The sequence below is a fragment of the Maylandia zebra genome, unplaced genomic scaffold, assembly GCF_041146795.1.
Source record: "Maylandia zebra isolate NMK-2024a unplaced genomic scaffold, Mzebra_GT3a scaffold11, whole genome shotgun sequence".
In the NCBI taxonomy this organism is placed as follows: domain Eukaryota; kingdom Metazoa; phylum Chordata; class Actinopteri; order Cichliformes; family Cichlidae; genus Maylandia; species Maylandia zebra.
The window spans coordinates 2,827,139-2,845,824 of NW_027490041.1; the positions used below are offsets into that span (position 1 = coordinate 2,827,139).

Consider the following 18,686-nt stretch of genomic DNA (forward strand, 5'->3'; position numbering starts at 1 on the left):
TTGTCTGTACGATCAACTCAGTCACCTGAAACATCTCCAAGTTTCTGGCTTTGATCATCAACCTGTTGGTAGTTCAGCTCTGAACACCAGTGAAATGTTTCTCCCACTGAAATCGCTGCATTCATATGAACAGAATCAACGCTTTGGGATCATGGAGTTGTGGACAAAGTCTCAGTTAATCAGATAAAGCCAAACTTATAATTGGTAAAGAGTTCGTGGATGATATGCCCCTTGATGGTAAAGAAGTGGATGTTGTGTGGACTAAAGTTCAGAGTGGTGGGTCATTCATAAATATTCTGTTCCAGCTGCTGGAGGACAACATCATCACTTTTGTGAAGAACGAGCTGAAGAAGATCCAGAAGGCTCTGAATCCAAATAAGCCCCAGTGCTTGAAGTTTCAGAGGGAGGATGATGAGCAGAGGAGAAACAGCAGAGAGGCATTTGTGAAGATCACAGTGGACTTCCTGAGGAGAATGAAGCAGGAGGAGCTGGCTGACCGTCTGCAGAGACGTAAGAGGATTTATCTAAAGATTTAAGCTGCTGGATAAATGAGAGATTTGTGACACCAGTGTGTTCAGTCATTTCTCAGTGGGTCAGAAATTGTCATCAGCATTTTGTAAAATATGATTGTTAAAGTTGTATTTTTATTATTATTATTCAGAACTTCCAGCTGCTGTTTGTCATCGTAAACTTAAGTCTAAGCTGAAGAAGAAGTTCCAGTGTGTGTTTGAGGGCATCGCTAAAGCAGGAAACCCAACCCTCCTGAATCAGATCTACACAGAGCTCTACATCACAGAGGGAGGGACTGCAGAGGTCAATGATGAACATGAGGTCAGACAGATTGAAACAGCATCCAGGAAACCAGACAGACCAGAAACAACCATCAGACAAGAAGACATCTTTAAAGCCTCACCTGGAAGAGATGAACCAATCAGAACAGTGCTGACAAAGGGAGTGGCTGGCATTGGGAAAACAGTCTTAACACAGAAATACAGCCTGGACTGGGCTGAAGACAAAGCCAACCAGGACATCCAGTTCATATTTCCATTCACTTTCAGAGAGCTGAATGTGCTGAAAGAGGAAAAGTTGAGCTTGGTGGGACTTGTTCATCACTTCTTTACTGAAACCAAAGAAGCAGAAATCTGCAGCTTTGAAGACTTCCAGGTTGTGTTCATCTTTGATGGTCTGGATGAGTGTCGACTTCCTCTGGACTTCCACAAAACTACAATCCTAACTGACCCTAGAAAGTCCACCTCAGTGGATGTGCTGCTGATAAACCTCATCAAGGGGAAACTGCTTCCCTCTGCTCACCTCTGGATAACCACACGACCTGCAGCAGCCAATCAGATCCCTCCTGACTGTGTCGGCATGGTGACAGAGGTCAGAGGGTTCACTGACCCACAGAAGGAGGAGTACTTCAGGAAGAGATTCAGAAATGAGGAGCAGGCCAGCAGGATCATCTCCCACATCAAGACATCACGAAGCCTCCACATCATGTGTCACATCCCAGTCTTCTGCTGGATCACTGCTACAGTTCTGGAGGATGTGCTGGAAACCAGAGAGGGAGGACAGCTGCCCAAGACCCTGACTGAGATGTACATCCACTTCCTGGTGGTTCAGGCCAAAGTGAAGAAGGTCAAGTATGATGGAGGAACTGAGACAGATCCACACTGGAATAAAAAGAACAGGAAGATGATTAAGTCTCTGGGAAAACTGGCTTTTGATCAGCTGCAGAAAGGAAACCTGATCTTCTATGAATCAGACCTGACAGAGTGTGGCATCGATATCAGAGCAGCCTCAGTGTACTCAGGAGTGTTCACACAGATCTTTAAAGAGGAGAGAGGACTGTACCAGGACAAGGTGTTCTGCTTCATCCATCTGAGTGTTCAGGAGTTTCTGGCTGCTCTTCATGTCCATCTGACCTTCATCAACTCTGGACTCAATCTGCTGGAACAACAACAAACAACCTCCAAGAAATCTAAATTATTTAACAAACCAAACCTACAATCTCTCCACCAGAGTGCTGTGAACAAGGCCTTACAGAGTCCAAATGGACACCTGGACTTGTTCCTCCGCTTCCTCCTGGGTCTTTCACTGCAGACCAATCAGACTCTCCTACGAGGTCTGCTGACACAGACAGGAAGTAACTGGCAGACCAATCAGGAAACAGTCCAGTATATCAAGAAGAACCTCAGTAAGAATCTGTCTGCAGAGAAAAGCATCAATCTGATCCACTGTCTGAATGAACTGAATGATCGTTCTCTAGTGGAGGAGATCCAACAGTCCCTGAGATCAGGAAGTCTCTCCACAGATAAACTGTCTCCTGCTCAGTGGTCAGCTCTGGTCTTCATCTTACTGTCATCAGAAAAAGATCTGGATGTGTTTGACCTGAAGAAATACTCTGCTTCAGAGGAGGCTCTTCTGAGGCTGCTGCCAGTGGTCAAAGCCTCCAACAAAGCTCTGTGAGTACATTTGTACTCATGTCTTTACTTTTAACATCCAACTGTGTCAGTAATTTATTTCACCAGGCTTTCTGTCTTTGTATGAATTTGTAAAGTTTTGGGATTTCTCCAATACAACTGTAACCTCTTTGATGCCTCCAGAACTCGGTGAACTCGAGACGCTGGATTCACCATAAACTCTGATCATCACTGCTGCTGTTATGTTATCAGTCTTTGTTTAAACACTTAGGCTGCATGTGCCTGATGTTGTGATACTTTATATTCACATGCATGTGTAGCAAGTACATAAGCTAAAATAATTTAAGTTGGTTATGAGTAGTTGGGCTAATTCAGAAGATATCAGATTCGGCTCTAGGAGGTGAGTGAAGTACAATAAACGTACAACCACAGATATTGTGATTACAATTGTTATTTATAGTGAACATAAAGTGCAATTACCAAACACCAATATTTACAAAATCTGCAGACAAGAAAAGATAAAACAATTCAAGCTTGTAAAATATCCGCTGCACGGCAGTGCAGCAACCTCGTCCAACCTCTGGCAAACAATGTCCATAAAGTTTATTTCATGAGTGATATAAGTCCAACGCGTATGACAGTCTAGACAGGTTGAAATTGGAAGTATGATGATCAGCACTAAGATTCCAAAACTGAAATCTCAGAAGTGAGATTTGGGGGACTGAAAACCAAGAGGGGAGAGTGTAGGCCGCAGCAGCCTCCTACCAGACAGCAGGAAGTTGTAGCTGGGGTTCTGGCTCGTTGGGCCTAGCTCGCCATCCAAAGTAGTGGTGTTGCTGTGGTCTCTCCAGAGCACCACTAGCCTGCACTATAATCACAGAACCACTATTAGCAAAATTCATCTAAATTTCCCAAGCTAACTTTAGTTCCAGTGTACACAATAAAATCCATGAGAAAATACAACAAATACAGTGGGGCAAAAAAGTATTTAGTCAGCCACCGATTGTGCAAGTTCCCCCACTTAAAATGATGACAGAGGTCAGTAATTTGCACCAGAGGTACACTTCAACTGTGAGAGACAGAATGTGAAAAAAAAATCCATGAATTCACATGGTAGGATTTGTAAAGAATTTATTCGTAAATTAGGGTGGAAAATAAGTATTTGGTCATCTCAAACAAGGAAAATCTCTGGCTCTCACAGACCTGTAACGTCTTCTGTAAGAAGCTTTTCTGTCCCCCACTCGTTACCTGTATGAATGGCACCTGTTTGAACTCATCATCTGTATAAAAGACACCTGTCCACAGCCTCAAACAGTCAGACTCCAAACTCCGCCATGGCCAAGACCAAAGAGCTTTCGAAGGACACCAGGAAAAGTATTGTAGACCTGCACCAGACTGGGAAGAGTGAATCTACAATAGGCAAGCAGCTTGGTGTGAAAAAATCAACTGTGGGAGCAATCATCAGAAAATGGAAGACATACAAGACCACTGATAATCTCCCTCGATCTGGGGCTCCACGTAAGATCTCATCCCGTGGGGTCAAAATGATCATGAGAACGGTGAGCAAAGATCCCAGAACCACACGGGGGGACCTGGTGAATGACCTGCAGAGAGCTGGGACCAAAGTAACAAAGGTCACCATCAGTAACACACTACAACGGCAGGGAATCAAATCCCGCAGTGCCAGACGTGTTCCGCTGCTGAAGCCAGTGCATGTCCAGGCCCGTCTGAAGTTTGCCAGAGAGCACATGGATGATACAGCAGAGGATTGGGAGAATGTCATGTGGTCAGATGAAACCAAAGTAGAACTTTTTGGTATAAACTCAACTCGTCGTGTTTGGAGGAAGAAGAATACTGAGTTGCATCCCAAGAACACCATACCTACTGTGAAGCATGGGGGTGGAAACATCATGCTATGGGGCTGTTTTTCTGCCAAGGGGACAGGACGACTGATCCGTGTTAAGGACAGAATGAATGGGGCCATGTATCGTGAGATTTTGAGCCAAAACCTCCTTCCATTAGTGAGAACTTACAAGATGAAACGAGGCTGGGTTTTCCAACATGACAATGATCCAAAACACACCGCCCGGGCAACAAAGGAGTGGCTCCGTAAGAAGCAATTGAAAGTCCTGGAGTGGCCTAGCCAGTCTCCAGACCTCAACCCCATAGAAAATCTGTGGCGGGAGTTGAAAGTCCGTGTTGCTCGGCGACAGCCCCAAAACATCACTGCTCTCGAGAAGATCTGCATGGAGGAATGGGCCAAAATACCAGCTACTGTGTGTGCAAACCTGGTAAAGACCTATAGTAAACGTTTGACCTCTGTTATTGCCAACAAAGGTTATGTTACAAAGTATTGAGTTGTATTTTTGTTATTGACCAAATACTTATTTTCCACCCTGATTTACGAATAAATTCTTTACAAATCCTACCATGTGGATTCATGGATTTTTTTTTCACATTCTGTCTCTCACAGTTGAAGTGTACCTCTGGTGCAAATTACTGACCTCTGTCATCATTTTAAGTGGGGGAACTTGCACAATCGGTGGCTGACTAAATACTTTTTTGCCCCACTGTACATATCCAACCATTATAATGATTTAAAATAAATGACAATCTCAAATAACAAAACTACAGCCACGTAAAGTGAGAGTAGTAGTAATGCAGTAAGCCTCAGCCTCAGCTATCCCATCAGCTAATAGCACTGGCATACTGATACAGGTTACAAATACAAACAAACATTCAGGCTCAACTCACCATTCACTACGTGCGATGTCACATACGAGCCCCACGCATCTACCCGCGGCGGTATCAAAATACTGTTGAACGCAATCCACAATTAATTCTTTTTTTTTTTTTTTTTTTTTTTTTTTTTTTTAAATGACATCAGAAACAGCAGTATGCGACATTACGTGATGGCAGAGCTTCAGTTCATCCTTTGTCATTTTTTTTTTTTTTTTTTTTTTTTTTTTTTTTTAATAAATAGGACAGGGGGAATGAATGAGAGAGAGAGGGGGAGAGAAAGAAAGAAAACCCAAGGGGAGAAGAGACGGTGAGAAGGGGGGGGAAGAGAGACAAAAAAAAAAAAAAAACTCCTGGGTCACCTGTATGGAGAAAAAACAAACAAACAAACAAACAGAGGAGACAGCAAACAACAAAGAGCAACATAATAATAGAGAAAACAAAGCACCATCACAATAAACTAGCTAGTCATAGATATCAGTATTTACTAAGTAATAAACGATATTGTGCAGCACGCAAGATAGACAGCGCACAGTGTGCTTTGAGGCAGCAGCCAAGAAAGCTTTAGTCCGCGTCTGTGAATACCCATGTGTGCATACCTGTGTGGATCAGCATGCTTGCATTCCAAAGGTTTCTCCATGTAATGATCTGCTAGGGAGTGTGGGGGGGCCACAGCCCCGTCCTCCAGGGTGTGAAGCGGGTATGGAGGAGATCAAAACTCCAGACATCCAGAGGACCCCAGAACACAAGAGACCATGGAAGACCAACAGAGGGGCAGCCGCGCCACTGTTCCAGTAAGAGCTGAGGAGAGTCCCAGATGAGGGCTCACTCAGCAGCCGCGGAGCAGAAGCCAGGGGGGGTTGCAGTGACGCGCCCGTGAGCTCCGCCGGCCCCCAGCTGCGCCTGAGTGACCGAGCCCTAGGCCGAGAGGCCGGGGGCACCCCACCTCCAAAGGGGCCCGAGCGAGCCCCAGGCCCCAGGCCCCGACAAGCGGCCGCCAAGGAGTGAGCCGGTGTGTACCCGGACGCCCACCCCCAGACACAAAGAACCACCAACACACCGACACCTGAGGGAGTCCGCCACCGGCAGGGGAAGTGGTGGTGGGTGGAGATAGGCCTCCAAACCTTGGAGGGCCTGAGGTGTCCCCAGAGAGGTGGCGTCTGATACCCAACCTGACATATAGACACAGACATACAGGCACACACAGACACAAACATCCATTCCCACCCTCATGCTCTCATATGCACTCACTCCACACTCAACCAACGTGGAGACAGACATAAAGAGACGCTGTACACACAATCACACTCCCCAAGCGTACTCTACAAACCGGGTCTAGGTACCCTTGCCCCTGGAGGGGGGAATTGCACCCAGACCCAGGTGGTGTTACCCTTTTCCCTGCGGTGGGGAGAGGCAGACCACCCCGACTCCGCAGCAGCAGGGAGGCCCCACACCCCAGACCGCAGTCGGACGGCCAACTCCTCCTACTAGCCCCCCCGCTCCAGCAGGCCGCAGAGAATGGGGGTGGGAGAAGACTCCAAACCTCCCTCCACCCGCTCATTGTAGTGTTGATGCATATGTGTTCTAAGGTGCAATTAAAACCCAGGAGGGCATGGAGCTACCTGCCAAGGAGCAGCAGGTAAGCGCATGGTCCCTCCTGCTAGCCCTCAATGACTAAGTGTATTTAAAATTGAGAGGTGGGCAACGACGTCAGGGGTGAGGTATACACCCTGATGGTGATTTGGACTCCGTGATTGTGCCCACCCCCAAGATCCTATATGTATGTGTAATGAGAGTGTGAATAATGTGAATGTCTAAGTTGTGGGATAAAATTGAGGCAGAGGCAGCCAGAAGGGGACAGGGGGGGGGGTAGCCTCCTCTGCACCCTGGTGACATACCCCCACTCCAAGGCCCTGCATGTGTGGGTGGTTGTGGAGGAGCGGGAAGAGGGAGGCAGCTGGAGATGGGGAGGGAAGGAAGGGAGGGGCAGGTAACCCCTCCCTGGGGCCAGCTCCCCCGCTGACCCCAGTAGGCACTCCCACCCTCCGCGACCCGCCAGGGAAGGGGGGCCCAGGCCCATCAGACCGGGGCCCAGTGCAGTAGCGCCCCCCGGCTCCACAGAGCCCTGGACAGTCCACCCAACCCCACCACAGAGAAAACTGCACCCACCCCACCAACCACACATCTTCCAGACTACATAAGACGGTAAACGCCCAGGCTGAGATCTTCCTCCACCTCTCCTGTATCTCCCCCTCCTGCAGAGAGTTCCTGAGAGAAGAAAGCTCCTGCCAGATGTGACCATCCCCCCCACCAGTTGAAGAGCCCCCCAGGCGGCTCGATGCACCGGCGGCACCCTGCTCCAGGGCCGGGCCCCCATGCACCCACCCGCCCACAACCCCGGCAACACACCAACCAGGACCCGAGCCCCCGAGGCCCGGCCCGGGCCCCCGCCCAGAGACGGAGCACCCCCAGAACCTCACGCCCATCCCGGACCCACCCAGGGGCAGCCAGGTTGCCAGGTCAGTAACCCACGTCCGTCAGCACAGACCCTCCCCTAGCCCCGCTGCACGCAGCCGCGAGGAAACAGTCACCTGAGAGCCAACAGAGCCCTCAACCGGACGTGACCGCTACCCCGGGTTGAGCCCCCCAAGGAAGATGCCTCCGGGGAACCCCCCGACGCCCTAAGCCTGTCCCTACCCCCTCACCAATCACAACAGTGAAGGCGGGACCAAACTATGACCCCCCACCCCCACTAGGTGATGGAGCTGATAAAAGGGGCCCAGAGCAATTGATCTGATGTGGTGGCAGAGGCTGTGTCAAGACTAATGTAATCTAATAGATAATTTCTATATTGGTTAGAATTAAGATTATTTTTATTTTTCCAGTTCATGAGGACTGTTTTCTTGGCTATGCATAGGGCAGTGAAGATCATATGGGCTATATTCTTTTCTGAAGTGACATTATCTAAGCTGCCCAACAAACACACTAAGGGGGAAGTTGGAATGTTACATTTCAGACATTTTGATAAGTCTTCACATATCTCGCGCCAAAACTTTTGCACTGGTGGACAGAACCAAAGAGCGTGGATGTAATTGTCTGGTGTATTGCCTTGACAGTGTGAGCAGTTGTTGGAAGATGTAAAGCTATCCCATCAGCTAATAGCACTGGCATACTGATACAGGTTACAAATACAAACAAACATTCAGGCTCAACTCACCATTCACTACGTGCGATGTCACATACGAGCCCCACGCATCTACCCGCGGCGGTATCAAAATACTGTTGAACGCAATCCACAATTAATTCAAAAACAAGCCAAGATAGTAAACAGCGAAAAGCGCTCGCCCTACGTACCTGTTGCTTCCATCCGCTAACGCCTCTCCCCCGCGTCTTTTCGAGACGACAACCCGGAAGGCATATATCGGTGCCTCGCGAATGTGATTGGTCACAACAGGCATGTGCAGACTCGTGGCGTGGCGTGCGTCATGACGTGTCACGATGCCTTCACGGACACGCTCCGGTTGGAATTTAAGATTCCAATCTAGTTATAGACGCAGTTCTTTTTATTTTTATGTGGGTTACATCCTCCCCGCCTTAACCATGCACGTCCCGTCGCATGTTAAACGCTAGACAACGTGAACAGATGAAGGACGGCTAGCATTATGGCCCAATGCATCGGAAAGACTATGCAACATCGTTTGGACAACGGAAATCAGAGGATTGCCATGAGTGAAATAGTGAAGTCGGTCAGGTGGTGCTCTTTGTCGTTGTGAACGTCTTAGCCTGTCACCTATGTCAGTGTCCTGCTCAATAACACTAGACTCTTCAGGAGAATCTTCAACAGCAACGACAGGAATGTCGACAAGTATGTCTCCATTTCCAAGTAAGTTTTCAGGTAGGCCATTTCTGTTTTCAGGGTGACTTTCACCAAGTTCAAGTAGGATGTCTTCCACATCAGAGTCAGATTGCTCACCACCAGACTCCCCTGCTGGAGGAAGAACACTGGACACAGAGGCTGGTTCCCCTTGCACTTCCACTTCAACTGAAGGATCCAAAATCAGTGGTCCTAGGCTCCCACCGTCAGATGAATCTGGAAAATGATTCTGTTTTTCCACAGTGAAGTGCAACGTTGGAGGATTAACATATAATGAAACCAAGCTTCCTGTATCCTCATCCTCAACCAGAGGTTCTGTGAAGGAATTTAAATCCGGGTTCTGCTGCCAAGTTCTTGGTCTGTGCGGAAGCGATTGCTCTGGTGATTCCAAGTTAACCTCACTGCCCGTGAGGAAGCCGCATGGAAGGAGGAGGTCGCTATTTAGGCTATTAGGCTACACTTCAACTGTGAGAGACAGAATGTGAAAAAAAAATTTAGTTAACCAATAATTGTATTGCATGCTGGCATTAAAAATGTTTCATTTGACTGATTTAATTGTTTGTTTGTTTTCTTCCAGACTGAGTGGCTGTAACCTCTCAGAGAGAACCTGTGATGCTCTGTCCTCAGTTCTCAACTCCCAGTCCTCTAGACTGAAAGAGCTGGACCTGAGTAACAATGACCTGCAGGATTCAGGGGTGAAGCTTCTGTCTGCTGCACTGCAGAGTCCACATTGTACACTGGAAACTCTCAGGTCAGGATCCAAACATATCATTAAATGATATTATTGTACAAACAACCAAGCTTTATAGAATTGGCAGGTGAACTTTTCTTTATCTTTGGATTGCTTAGGAGATTCTTAATTACTGTCTGAATATTTTTTTACAGTCACATTTTGTTTTAATGGTCAAACAGAATTATTGTTCAGTTCAATGAGCAGGTAGCTGTGAGATTCATAATAATGAGGTATATTTGTATTAAAGATGACTAAACTTGAACAGTAGCTGTGAGTTACTTTGTTTACTCGTGTGTGCTGATGTTGTGAGTAATTTAAAGCTGAAGTAAACTTGTAATGAGTTTAATAGAGTTTCTGAAGTAAGTGTACTTGCAGACATTTATGTGTTTTCTAAAGTCCAGGAGCAGGAGGCTGTGTGTAGCATAGAGGAACCCAGACCTCAGCTTTGTCTCCTGGTTTCTGTTGCTGCTGTTACAGTTTCCCCTCATCGTTCCTTCAACAGTCTCCTCACTATAACAAATCAAAGTGTTACTGTATAGATTCACGTCTGAATGTTGCCATGTGCTATCAAAACTGAAAGCGATGTTTCATACACCCACGTGGTTCAGTCACACAGTAACTGATGGTAAATAATGTTTGTGTTGAGCACATCGTACAGGTCAGCTGCTCCACACAGATCTCAGGTTTACATGGAACAGTTTGTGATCATGAAGGATAAACCTCACTTCCTCTTTGTTTCATACAGATGTGACATGAACAATAACACATTCATGAAATCCTTTTAGGAACACAAACACTATTGTAGCTGGAGAATATATTTGAATGTAGGATAATGTAGGGGATCAGAAACAACAGTAATAACTAACCACCACCTCACCATTTGGGTTGGTAGCTGCATGTTGATTGATGAAGTCATTTTCTTCTTCCTCCATTTCTACCTTATTAACATCAGATTAAAAGCTGCACAGAGACAGGCCCTGGACATGTTTAGCCTAGCTTAGTACAAGGACTGGACATGGGGGAAACGGCTCTCATCACTGGATCAAAACATGAAAACAAATCTGAAGTAAAGTCTTGTTGAAGTGAACTGTGGTGGTGCCCAATGTTCCCAATAAGCTGCTGGCACGTCTCTGCGCACTGAAAATCTGTGTTGCACACAACAAAAAAAAATCAAATCTCAATTGAAATTAAAATTAAATCTTCAACAATTCTGTTCTGCAGTCTTAGTCAGTGACTGGCTGCTCCCATATGGGATTAGAACGATGCCACCTTATCCCATAGTCCAGCCAATCACGCGATTCACATTCATATATACGCAGCTAATCAACGTCGCTGACAGGCTATGACAGCGTCCTTATGTGCCAACACCGGTGTTATAGCGAGCAAAGTGGCTGATGATGAGGTGAAGCCACGTTAATGACAACGTGTACAACCATTGGAGATGTGAGCAGGACAGACGGAGCAACTGACGGACAAAGTGAGGACTTTATACCAGTTTTTAAATTGTGTTGATCGGCCACGTAAAACCAGAGTTATTATAAAATATCTACAATGTTTGGTTTTCTTCCTGAATAGTATTGTTGTTTATAACAACGATAGTATTCAGTGTTTATTGCAACAAACTTTGTTGTTTGCAAAACTCAGTTACTTTTTTGAAGAAGTAACTATATAATTAATTGCCCAACATTGGTCATTATATCCTGTATGTTGCAGACAGAGTTACAGACTCTCTCCCAGACCACAGACTCATAATACAAGTCAGAGCTTTATAAAAATAGAAAAAATAAAGTTGTGTTTTCAAAATTGGAGTTCAAGTTACTTTTACTTCCAATAGTGTTAACATGCTAAAGGTCATGAACAAGGTTGTTTTTAATTTTCATTGTAAGTGGGCTAAAGCAGTTAATTAAAAGTAGTCTAACATAAATGTAAATGCTGTAATTTGATTACTTTAATAAACCATGTAACTTGGATGGATAAGATGCTGGCGTGACCACAGTGCACACGTCTGCTGTTGCTCACAGTGGTCCAAGGGACGCTCAGGGAGTTTGTGTGTTCGCTCAGACACATGAAACATTAGAGGGAACATTGGCGGTGACTGGCAGGGAAAAGGGGATTGATAAGACTTACTGTAAATATAATTATGTATGTATTGAAAAAGGAACAACTAAAATGTTCCAGCTGAAAAAATGAAATCAGTTTCAGTTTATGAGCTCTGTTTGTTTTCTTTACAATTCCAACCTTTTATTTTGAAATGAGCTGCTCATTCCTGTTTAGAGTTGATGAGCTGTTGTGGGTGAGAAGACTCAGGCAGCCTGACAGAGTTGATGTCCAGGTCTTCCCTGCTTGTCCTGATACATAAACATGAGTATCCTTGCAGGTCAGATCTCATCAGTCACACCTGTTAGTGCAGCTCTCCTCTAGATTGTAGTGCTTGTAAAACTAGGATGATTTTAGGAGCCTGGACCGCAGATCTAAGGGAAGATATGACTTGGAAAGACTAAACCAACCTATTAGAGGTGTTCGCACTAACATAGATAAATACTCAGATTTACACCTTTAGTGTCTCACAAAGGGTTGAAAAGTGAATGTGCACAGAGAGGTTGGTGGTGAGACGGGCACTTCCAGCACTGTAGATGTGTTCCAGCTCAGTGTTCATGGAAATAATCCGGAGAGCAGGATTCCTTGATGAATGTCACATCTTCTTAAAGTTATAATCCACAGGGAAAACTGTGAAACTGTCGATCTGATATCTACTCAACCAATCAGGTGTTTACATGCCCTTCACTGATCTCCAGCCCCACCTTATTATCAGTTTCTCTCTCTTTTACATCTGAATTATCTTCACTTCACATTTCAGTCAGTTCAGATTTCATTAGCACGTTCACTTTAGCATAATCCATTTTAATCCAAACACCTTTCTCTTTAAACTCTGTTTGTCAGTCACAGTATATCCAGTACAATCCTCTTTTTCACTGCGTCACACACATTCAGAGATCAGAGTGTCCTGTGTGTGCTCTCATTCACTCACACTCACTCTCATATGGCTGAAGTCTGTTTGTACACAGGCTGTCAGCTGGCCTGAGTTAGGCCTGTCTCTAAAATCATTATTTTATTACTTTTATTCTGATTCATCAAAGCCAAACTCAAACATATTTATATTTACTGATTATGTTCTCATCAATAATTAACAGTCAGTACTAGGGATGGGTATTGATAAGATTTTAACGATTCCGATTCCATTTTCGATTCTGTTTAACGATTCGATTCTTTATCGATTCTCTTATCGATTCTTTTTAAAAAGGAGAACACTAAGGTCGATTAGCTTAGAACTTTGTTTTATATCTTCTCTTTGAACAAGATAGAAATTTAGGAGTAACATGGCCTTACAAACCCAACAGTGAGATCTTAAGAGATCCAGCCTACGGCTCTTCAATGGGGTGTCACAGGGTCCCCAGGAAAAAAAATTGTAAATGTAAAATAATAAAATAAATATTCTTCTGTAGCAATAACAAAGTATAACATAAATTGTTCTGTGGCAATTACACAAGAATATCCAGTAATGTCCCTGCCTACAATTAAACACATTCACTTACTGAAAATCGGGGGCATCTACTGTGGCAAATGGGTTCAAGCCTTTGACCACAAACTTAGACACTGCTCGGTGACATTCGTCTATCCTGGCCTGAAAGGAGACGCTACCGGTAGACTGCAGCGAGAACTGCCAGCGAGCGCCAGCCAGACTCTGTCTGTCTCTCTCATCATGGTCACCTAAATGCACAGTAATGGCAGGTCTTGTAATAAGGCAGATCACGCTAACATAATATGCACTGTTAGTTGATTATTTACCTGCCGCATTAATGGGAGAGGACGTGCAAACGTTACCGCTGCTGCTGGGCTGAGAGTCACGAGTCCGGAGCGGAATTAAAAACGCGTGTCATCGCGTGTTTTGTGAGCAAATGCTTTTGCATATTCGTAGTGTTTCCTCCCTTAAATGAAATATCTACTTTGCAAGTTGCCCTGTTGTCATTGGTTCTCATAAAGTATAATCAAACTTTTGAGCGTTTGAGCCGCTTAGGCGCCGTGTTTCATGCCAGGTAAATGACGCTCCGCAACGTGGTGACGTCATTCGGGGCGACTGGAATCGATAAGGGAATCGTTTGCAAAAATGGCAAACGATTCCAAGGAATTGAAACAGTGGGAACCGGTTCTCAACAAGAACCGGTTTTCGATACCCATCCCTAGTCAGTACATTCAGATATGAATCATAATTCAGTGTTTAACATATTATCACAGATGGACTGCACAGGAGATCTCCTTTATGAAGAAACTGTGAAAGTTTGTCCAACAGTGGGAAACATTTCAGAGAACATCTCAGAGAATATCTGTGAAGCAGAAACTAAACATAATAATAGAAGAAAAGCCAAATAATGATCCAAATCCTGCTCTGAGACTATCAGACAGTAAAGGCTTCCAAAGACTGCTCACCTCTCAGACTTACTTAAAGATGCTGGTGCTGTCCACAGATCAGCTGACCTGCTGGGTCTCCATGATCAGCTTTGTTTCTTGGAGATAAAGGCTGAAGCCTTTAGAGCTTCAGTTCTCCAGAGCAGCAGGATGTCTGAGGTCCGCAGAAACACAAAAACACAGCAGCTAAAAATAGTTGTTCAAAGAAAACGAGGTGGGAGCTGCTGATTCCTGAGCTTTGATACTGGATTAGCTTCAGTAGTTATTCCAATCACTGCTGTAGGAGCTACATTTAGTCACAGCTGACTGTCTTCTTTGAACAATCACAATGACTACTGTTCTAAAAAAACAAGCACACAAAGAACCAATGAGAGTGTAGAACAGGATAAAGAGCTCCTGTGATGGTGGCAAAGAAATGAGCAGCAGACGGCCGTCTACATGTTGTAGTGGTTTACAGTCACCAGGGGGCGCCGTCACGGCCACGCAGTCAGTGGGCTGCTCTGCTTGTGCTGTTGTTGGTGAAGCTGAAGTGAAAGCAAATGTTAAAACAATGAAAAGTGTCCACTGCAGCCTCCATCTGAGCTTGTCATGTTCTTCTTCTTTGATCCTTCGTGTTTGTGCTGAACACTGCTGTCGCTCTCTTCCCTGTTCCCGCCCACTTTCTAACCAATCAGCATTGGAGCGTGCACAGCGTCGTCCACACTGAGCTTTGTTGTGAGCATGTGGACTCATCTGCAGAACATTTGTATGGGCTCAAAATGTGGTCATAAATATTTTGTACTTGTAAATCAGGATTTGTATGTGTAAAAAGAATTTGTGTGTGCGTGAAAAAGATTTGTGTGTGTGGACTTAGCCAAAAAAAACCCTGCAAGTTACAAGTACGAATTTTGACCCTATTTTTCTTCCTTTCATCTGATTGGTCAATGTCATGTCAATCACAAATGTAACTATCCAATCAGAGAACAGATGGGTTTGGCTGTCGGAGGGGCACTTTTTTGACCTGACGTTCCCGTCACAAGTGTCTTCTAAGTGAAGCTACCAGGTTCAGGTCCAGCTCTGTTTATCTGGAGCTGCAGTAAATGATCCGTCCTCACAAAGCAACACAGACACCAGATATGCAAACACAGCATCATACAACACAACCAAGAGATCCAAAGAATTATCTCTGCATTTCTGTGGCTGATGCTGCTGGAACGAAGCTGTTTGAAACCTTGTTGTTCTGCACTTTGGGACCTGAAGAGGAACCTGAACCTCTGTGCAGAGGGTTCAACTCTGAGGATTCCTGTTCAGTTTTTTTTATTTCACACGGCAAAACTTGACAACTTTATGATAAATGTACAACTTCAATGTGAAAAATTCATTTTTTTTCTCTTGTTTGTTTGAAGCTGCTTCCTGTTGGCTTCAGCTGTTTGGAGTTTCCATTTTCTAAACTTCTACATTCTGAACCTTCTTCAGCTCTGAACAGATGATGAAACACTGAATGATTTCAAGCTCACACTTTGTCTAATAAACTTACATCTTTCATTTTTTATTCAGATTGAAGGACTGTGATTTGTCAGAGATCAGCTGTGATTATCTGGCAGCAGCGCTGAAGTCCAACCCCTCGTATCCCAGAGTGCTGGACCTGAGTGTAGACTGCAACAACCTGCAGGATTCAGGAGTGAAGCAGCTGTGTGTTCTTCTGGAGAATCCACGATGTCGATTTGAAACTCTGAGGTCAGTCACATGTTTTAGTTGTGCTGAGATGAATATGATGTGAAAGTTGTGCTGACACTGTGGATCAGTAGGCCCACACACCTCTATACAGGAAGTCTGGTTCTACTCTTTGTAGAACTTCTGATCCCTGATCCTCTGAGTCTGACTCAGTAGATAATGCAGAGTTCTGAGCTGATGTGGGTGAGAGGACTCAGGCAGCCTGACAGAGTTGATGTCCAGGTCTTCCCTGCTTGTCCTGATATACATAAACATGAGTATCCTTGCAGGTCAGATCTCATCAGTCACACCTGTTAGTGCAGTTCTCCTCTAGATTGTAGTGCTTGTTAAACTAGGATGATTTTAGGAGCCTGGACCGCAGATCTAAGGGAAGATATGACTTGGAAAGACTAAACCAACCTATTAGAGGTGTTCGCACTAACATAGATAAATACTCAGATTTACACCTTTAGTGTCTCACAAAGGGTTGAAAAGTGAATGTGCACAGAGAGGTTGGTGGTGAGACGGGCACTTCCAGCACTGTAGATGTGATCCAGCTCAGTGTTCATGGAAATAATCCAGAGAGCAGGATTCCTTGATGAATGTCACATCTTCTTAAAGTTATAATCCACAGGGAAAACTGTGAAACTGTCGATCTGATATCTACTGAACCAATCAGGTGTTTACATGCCCTTCACTGATCTCCAGCCCCACCTTATTATCAGTTTCTCTCTCTTTTACATCTGAATTATCTTCACTTCATATTTCAGTCAGTTCAGATTTCATTAGCACGTTCACTTTAGCATAATCCATTTTAATCCAAACACCTTTCTCTTTAAACTCTGTTTGTCAGTCACAGTATATCCAGTACAATCCTCTTTTTCACTGCGTCACACACATTCAGCGATCAGAGTGTCCTGTGTGTGCTCTCATTCACTCACTCTCATATGGCTGAAGTCTGTTTGTACACAGGCTAATCTGGGACTCTCCACCATTTGACCCTAGAAATAAAGAAGCTTCTTGGATGAGAGGTGAAAGGCGAAACGTCTTCAAAAAACTTAAAGAAGTCCAGATGCCTTTTTTTCTAAGCTCTTTAGATGACTGCGAACCTTCACAAACGCCTCATCAGTGGGACTCTCAGAGCTACCAGCCCTTTGCTACAATCACAAAGCTCTTCATTGAAATCAATGATATCAAAGCTGGAATCAAGCTATAGCCATATACACTGGGAAAGACTTCTTATCTCGAAATAATATACTGAAGTGGCAATGCAGAAATTGAAAATAGGCGGACGTGCTACCTATGCTATTAGTAGAATGGACATTGGCCTGCTGGCTAAGGAAGGCCCTGTCTCACATAGAGGTGAGAGAGGCCCCCCTCGAAGCCCCCTCTTTTATCGGGGCTTACTTAGGGTCATATCGGGGACCCCACAGTTGGAAGTCTTTTCTTTTATTTTTCTTTGACCAAATAAAGCTTATTTCTGTAGCTGTTGTTTTATACAGCTTTAATGTTAATATTGATGTTTGCTTATGTATGTTTAGGGAGTGGTCTGATGGTACATGTCGTTGTTACATTAATAATATTCAAATAGTAAGGGTATGCTTAAAGATAAGGTAAAAATCATATCATATAATGTAAATGGCCTGTCGAATCCAATTAAACGTAATAAAATTTTAACTAAAATGAAGAAAGAACAAGTACAAATAGTGTATCCACAGGAAACCCATCTAGACTGTAAGGAGCATGAAAAACTGAAAAGAATGGGTTATACAACAGTTTCTCCTCTTCCTATAAAACTGGACGAAGGAGAGGAGTGGCTATCCTGTTATCAAGCAAATTACTCTTTGAAAAAATATCTGAGATAAGTGATAAAGAGGGACGTTATATTTTGGTAAGGGGAAACATTGAGGGGAACCCAGTCACGTTGTTAAATAAGATAAGATAAGATAACCTTTATTAGTCCCACACGTGGGAAATTTGAAATATATATGCACCCCCTGGAAGCAATATTTATTTCTTTAAGACAATTATAGATGTGATGGTAACAGAGACAGTAGGTTTCCTAATTTGCGGAGGAGATTTAAATATACATCTACAACCAAAGCTAGATATTTCCAATAGAAAAGCACAGAATACTAAAACATTAATTAAGAATATAAATACATTGATGAAGGAGGTGGGACTAATTGATATATGGAGAGACTTGCATCCCTACCAAAGGGATTATACTTATTTTTCCTCACCGCACTCGTTATACACAAGAATAGATTATTTCATAACTTTTGGGAAAAATAAAGATAAAATAAACACTTGTGCAATTGGAGCAATAGAGTTAAGCGATCATGCACCAGTATACCTGTCTGTTGATTTAAACGTGCAACCAAAACTCAATAATTGGAAATTAAATTCAAGCTTACTGAATGATCCTCACTTTAAAGGACAAATTAAGAAAGAGATTCACTTCTATATGGAAACTAATAACAATGGTGAGGTGTCTCCTCCTATACTGTGGGATGCCTTAAAAGCTGTCCTGAGAGGGAAAATTATAGCAATATCCTCTTATAAGAAAAAGATGAGAAATAAGAAATTAGAAGAGCTACAAAATAGGAATTAGAGAAAAGGCATGAAAGAAAAACATCTCAGGATATATTGGAGGAAATTAGGAAAACAAGAAATGAAATAAATGATTTGACCACATATGAAATTTAAAAAAAATCAATGTTTCTTAAACAAAGGTATTATGAGGGAGGATCAAAAGCAATGA

The 18,686-nt window shown here is 44.0% G+C and overlaps 1 protein-coding gene across 1 annotated transcript in view; it reads left to right on the forward strand.

Moving 5' to 3' along the window:
* Nucleotides 1-224: 224 nt before the first annotated feature.
* LOC143416076 (protein NLRC3-like) overlaps nucleotides 225-18,686 on the forward strand; it is a 37,290-nt gene continuing 18,828 nt past the window's right edge. Inside the window, exons 1-4 of the mRNA XM_076881450.1 lie at nucleotides 225-510; nucleotides 662-2,462; nucleotides 9,611-9,784; nucleotides 15,767-15,946. Coding sequence (XP_076737565.1) covers nucleotides 225-510; nucleotides 662-2,462; nucleotides 9,611-9,784; nucleotides 15,767-15,946 — 2,441 coding nt within the window. The remainder of the gene's footprint in view (nucleotides 511-661; nucleotides 2,463-9,610; nucleotides 9,785-15,766; nucleotides 15,947-18,686) is intronic.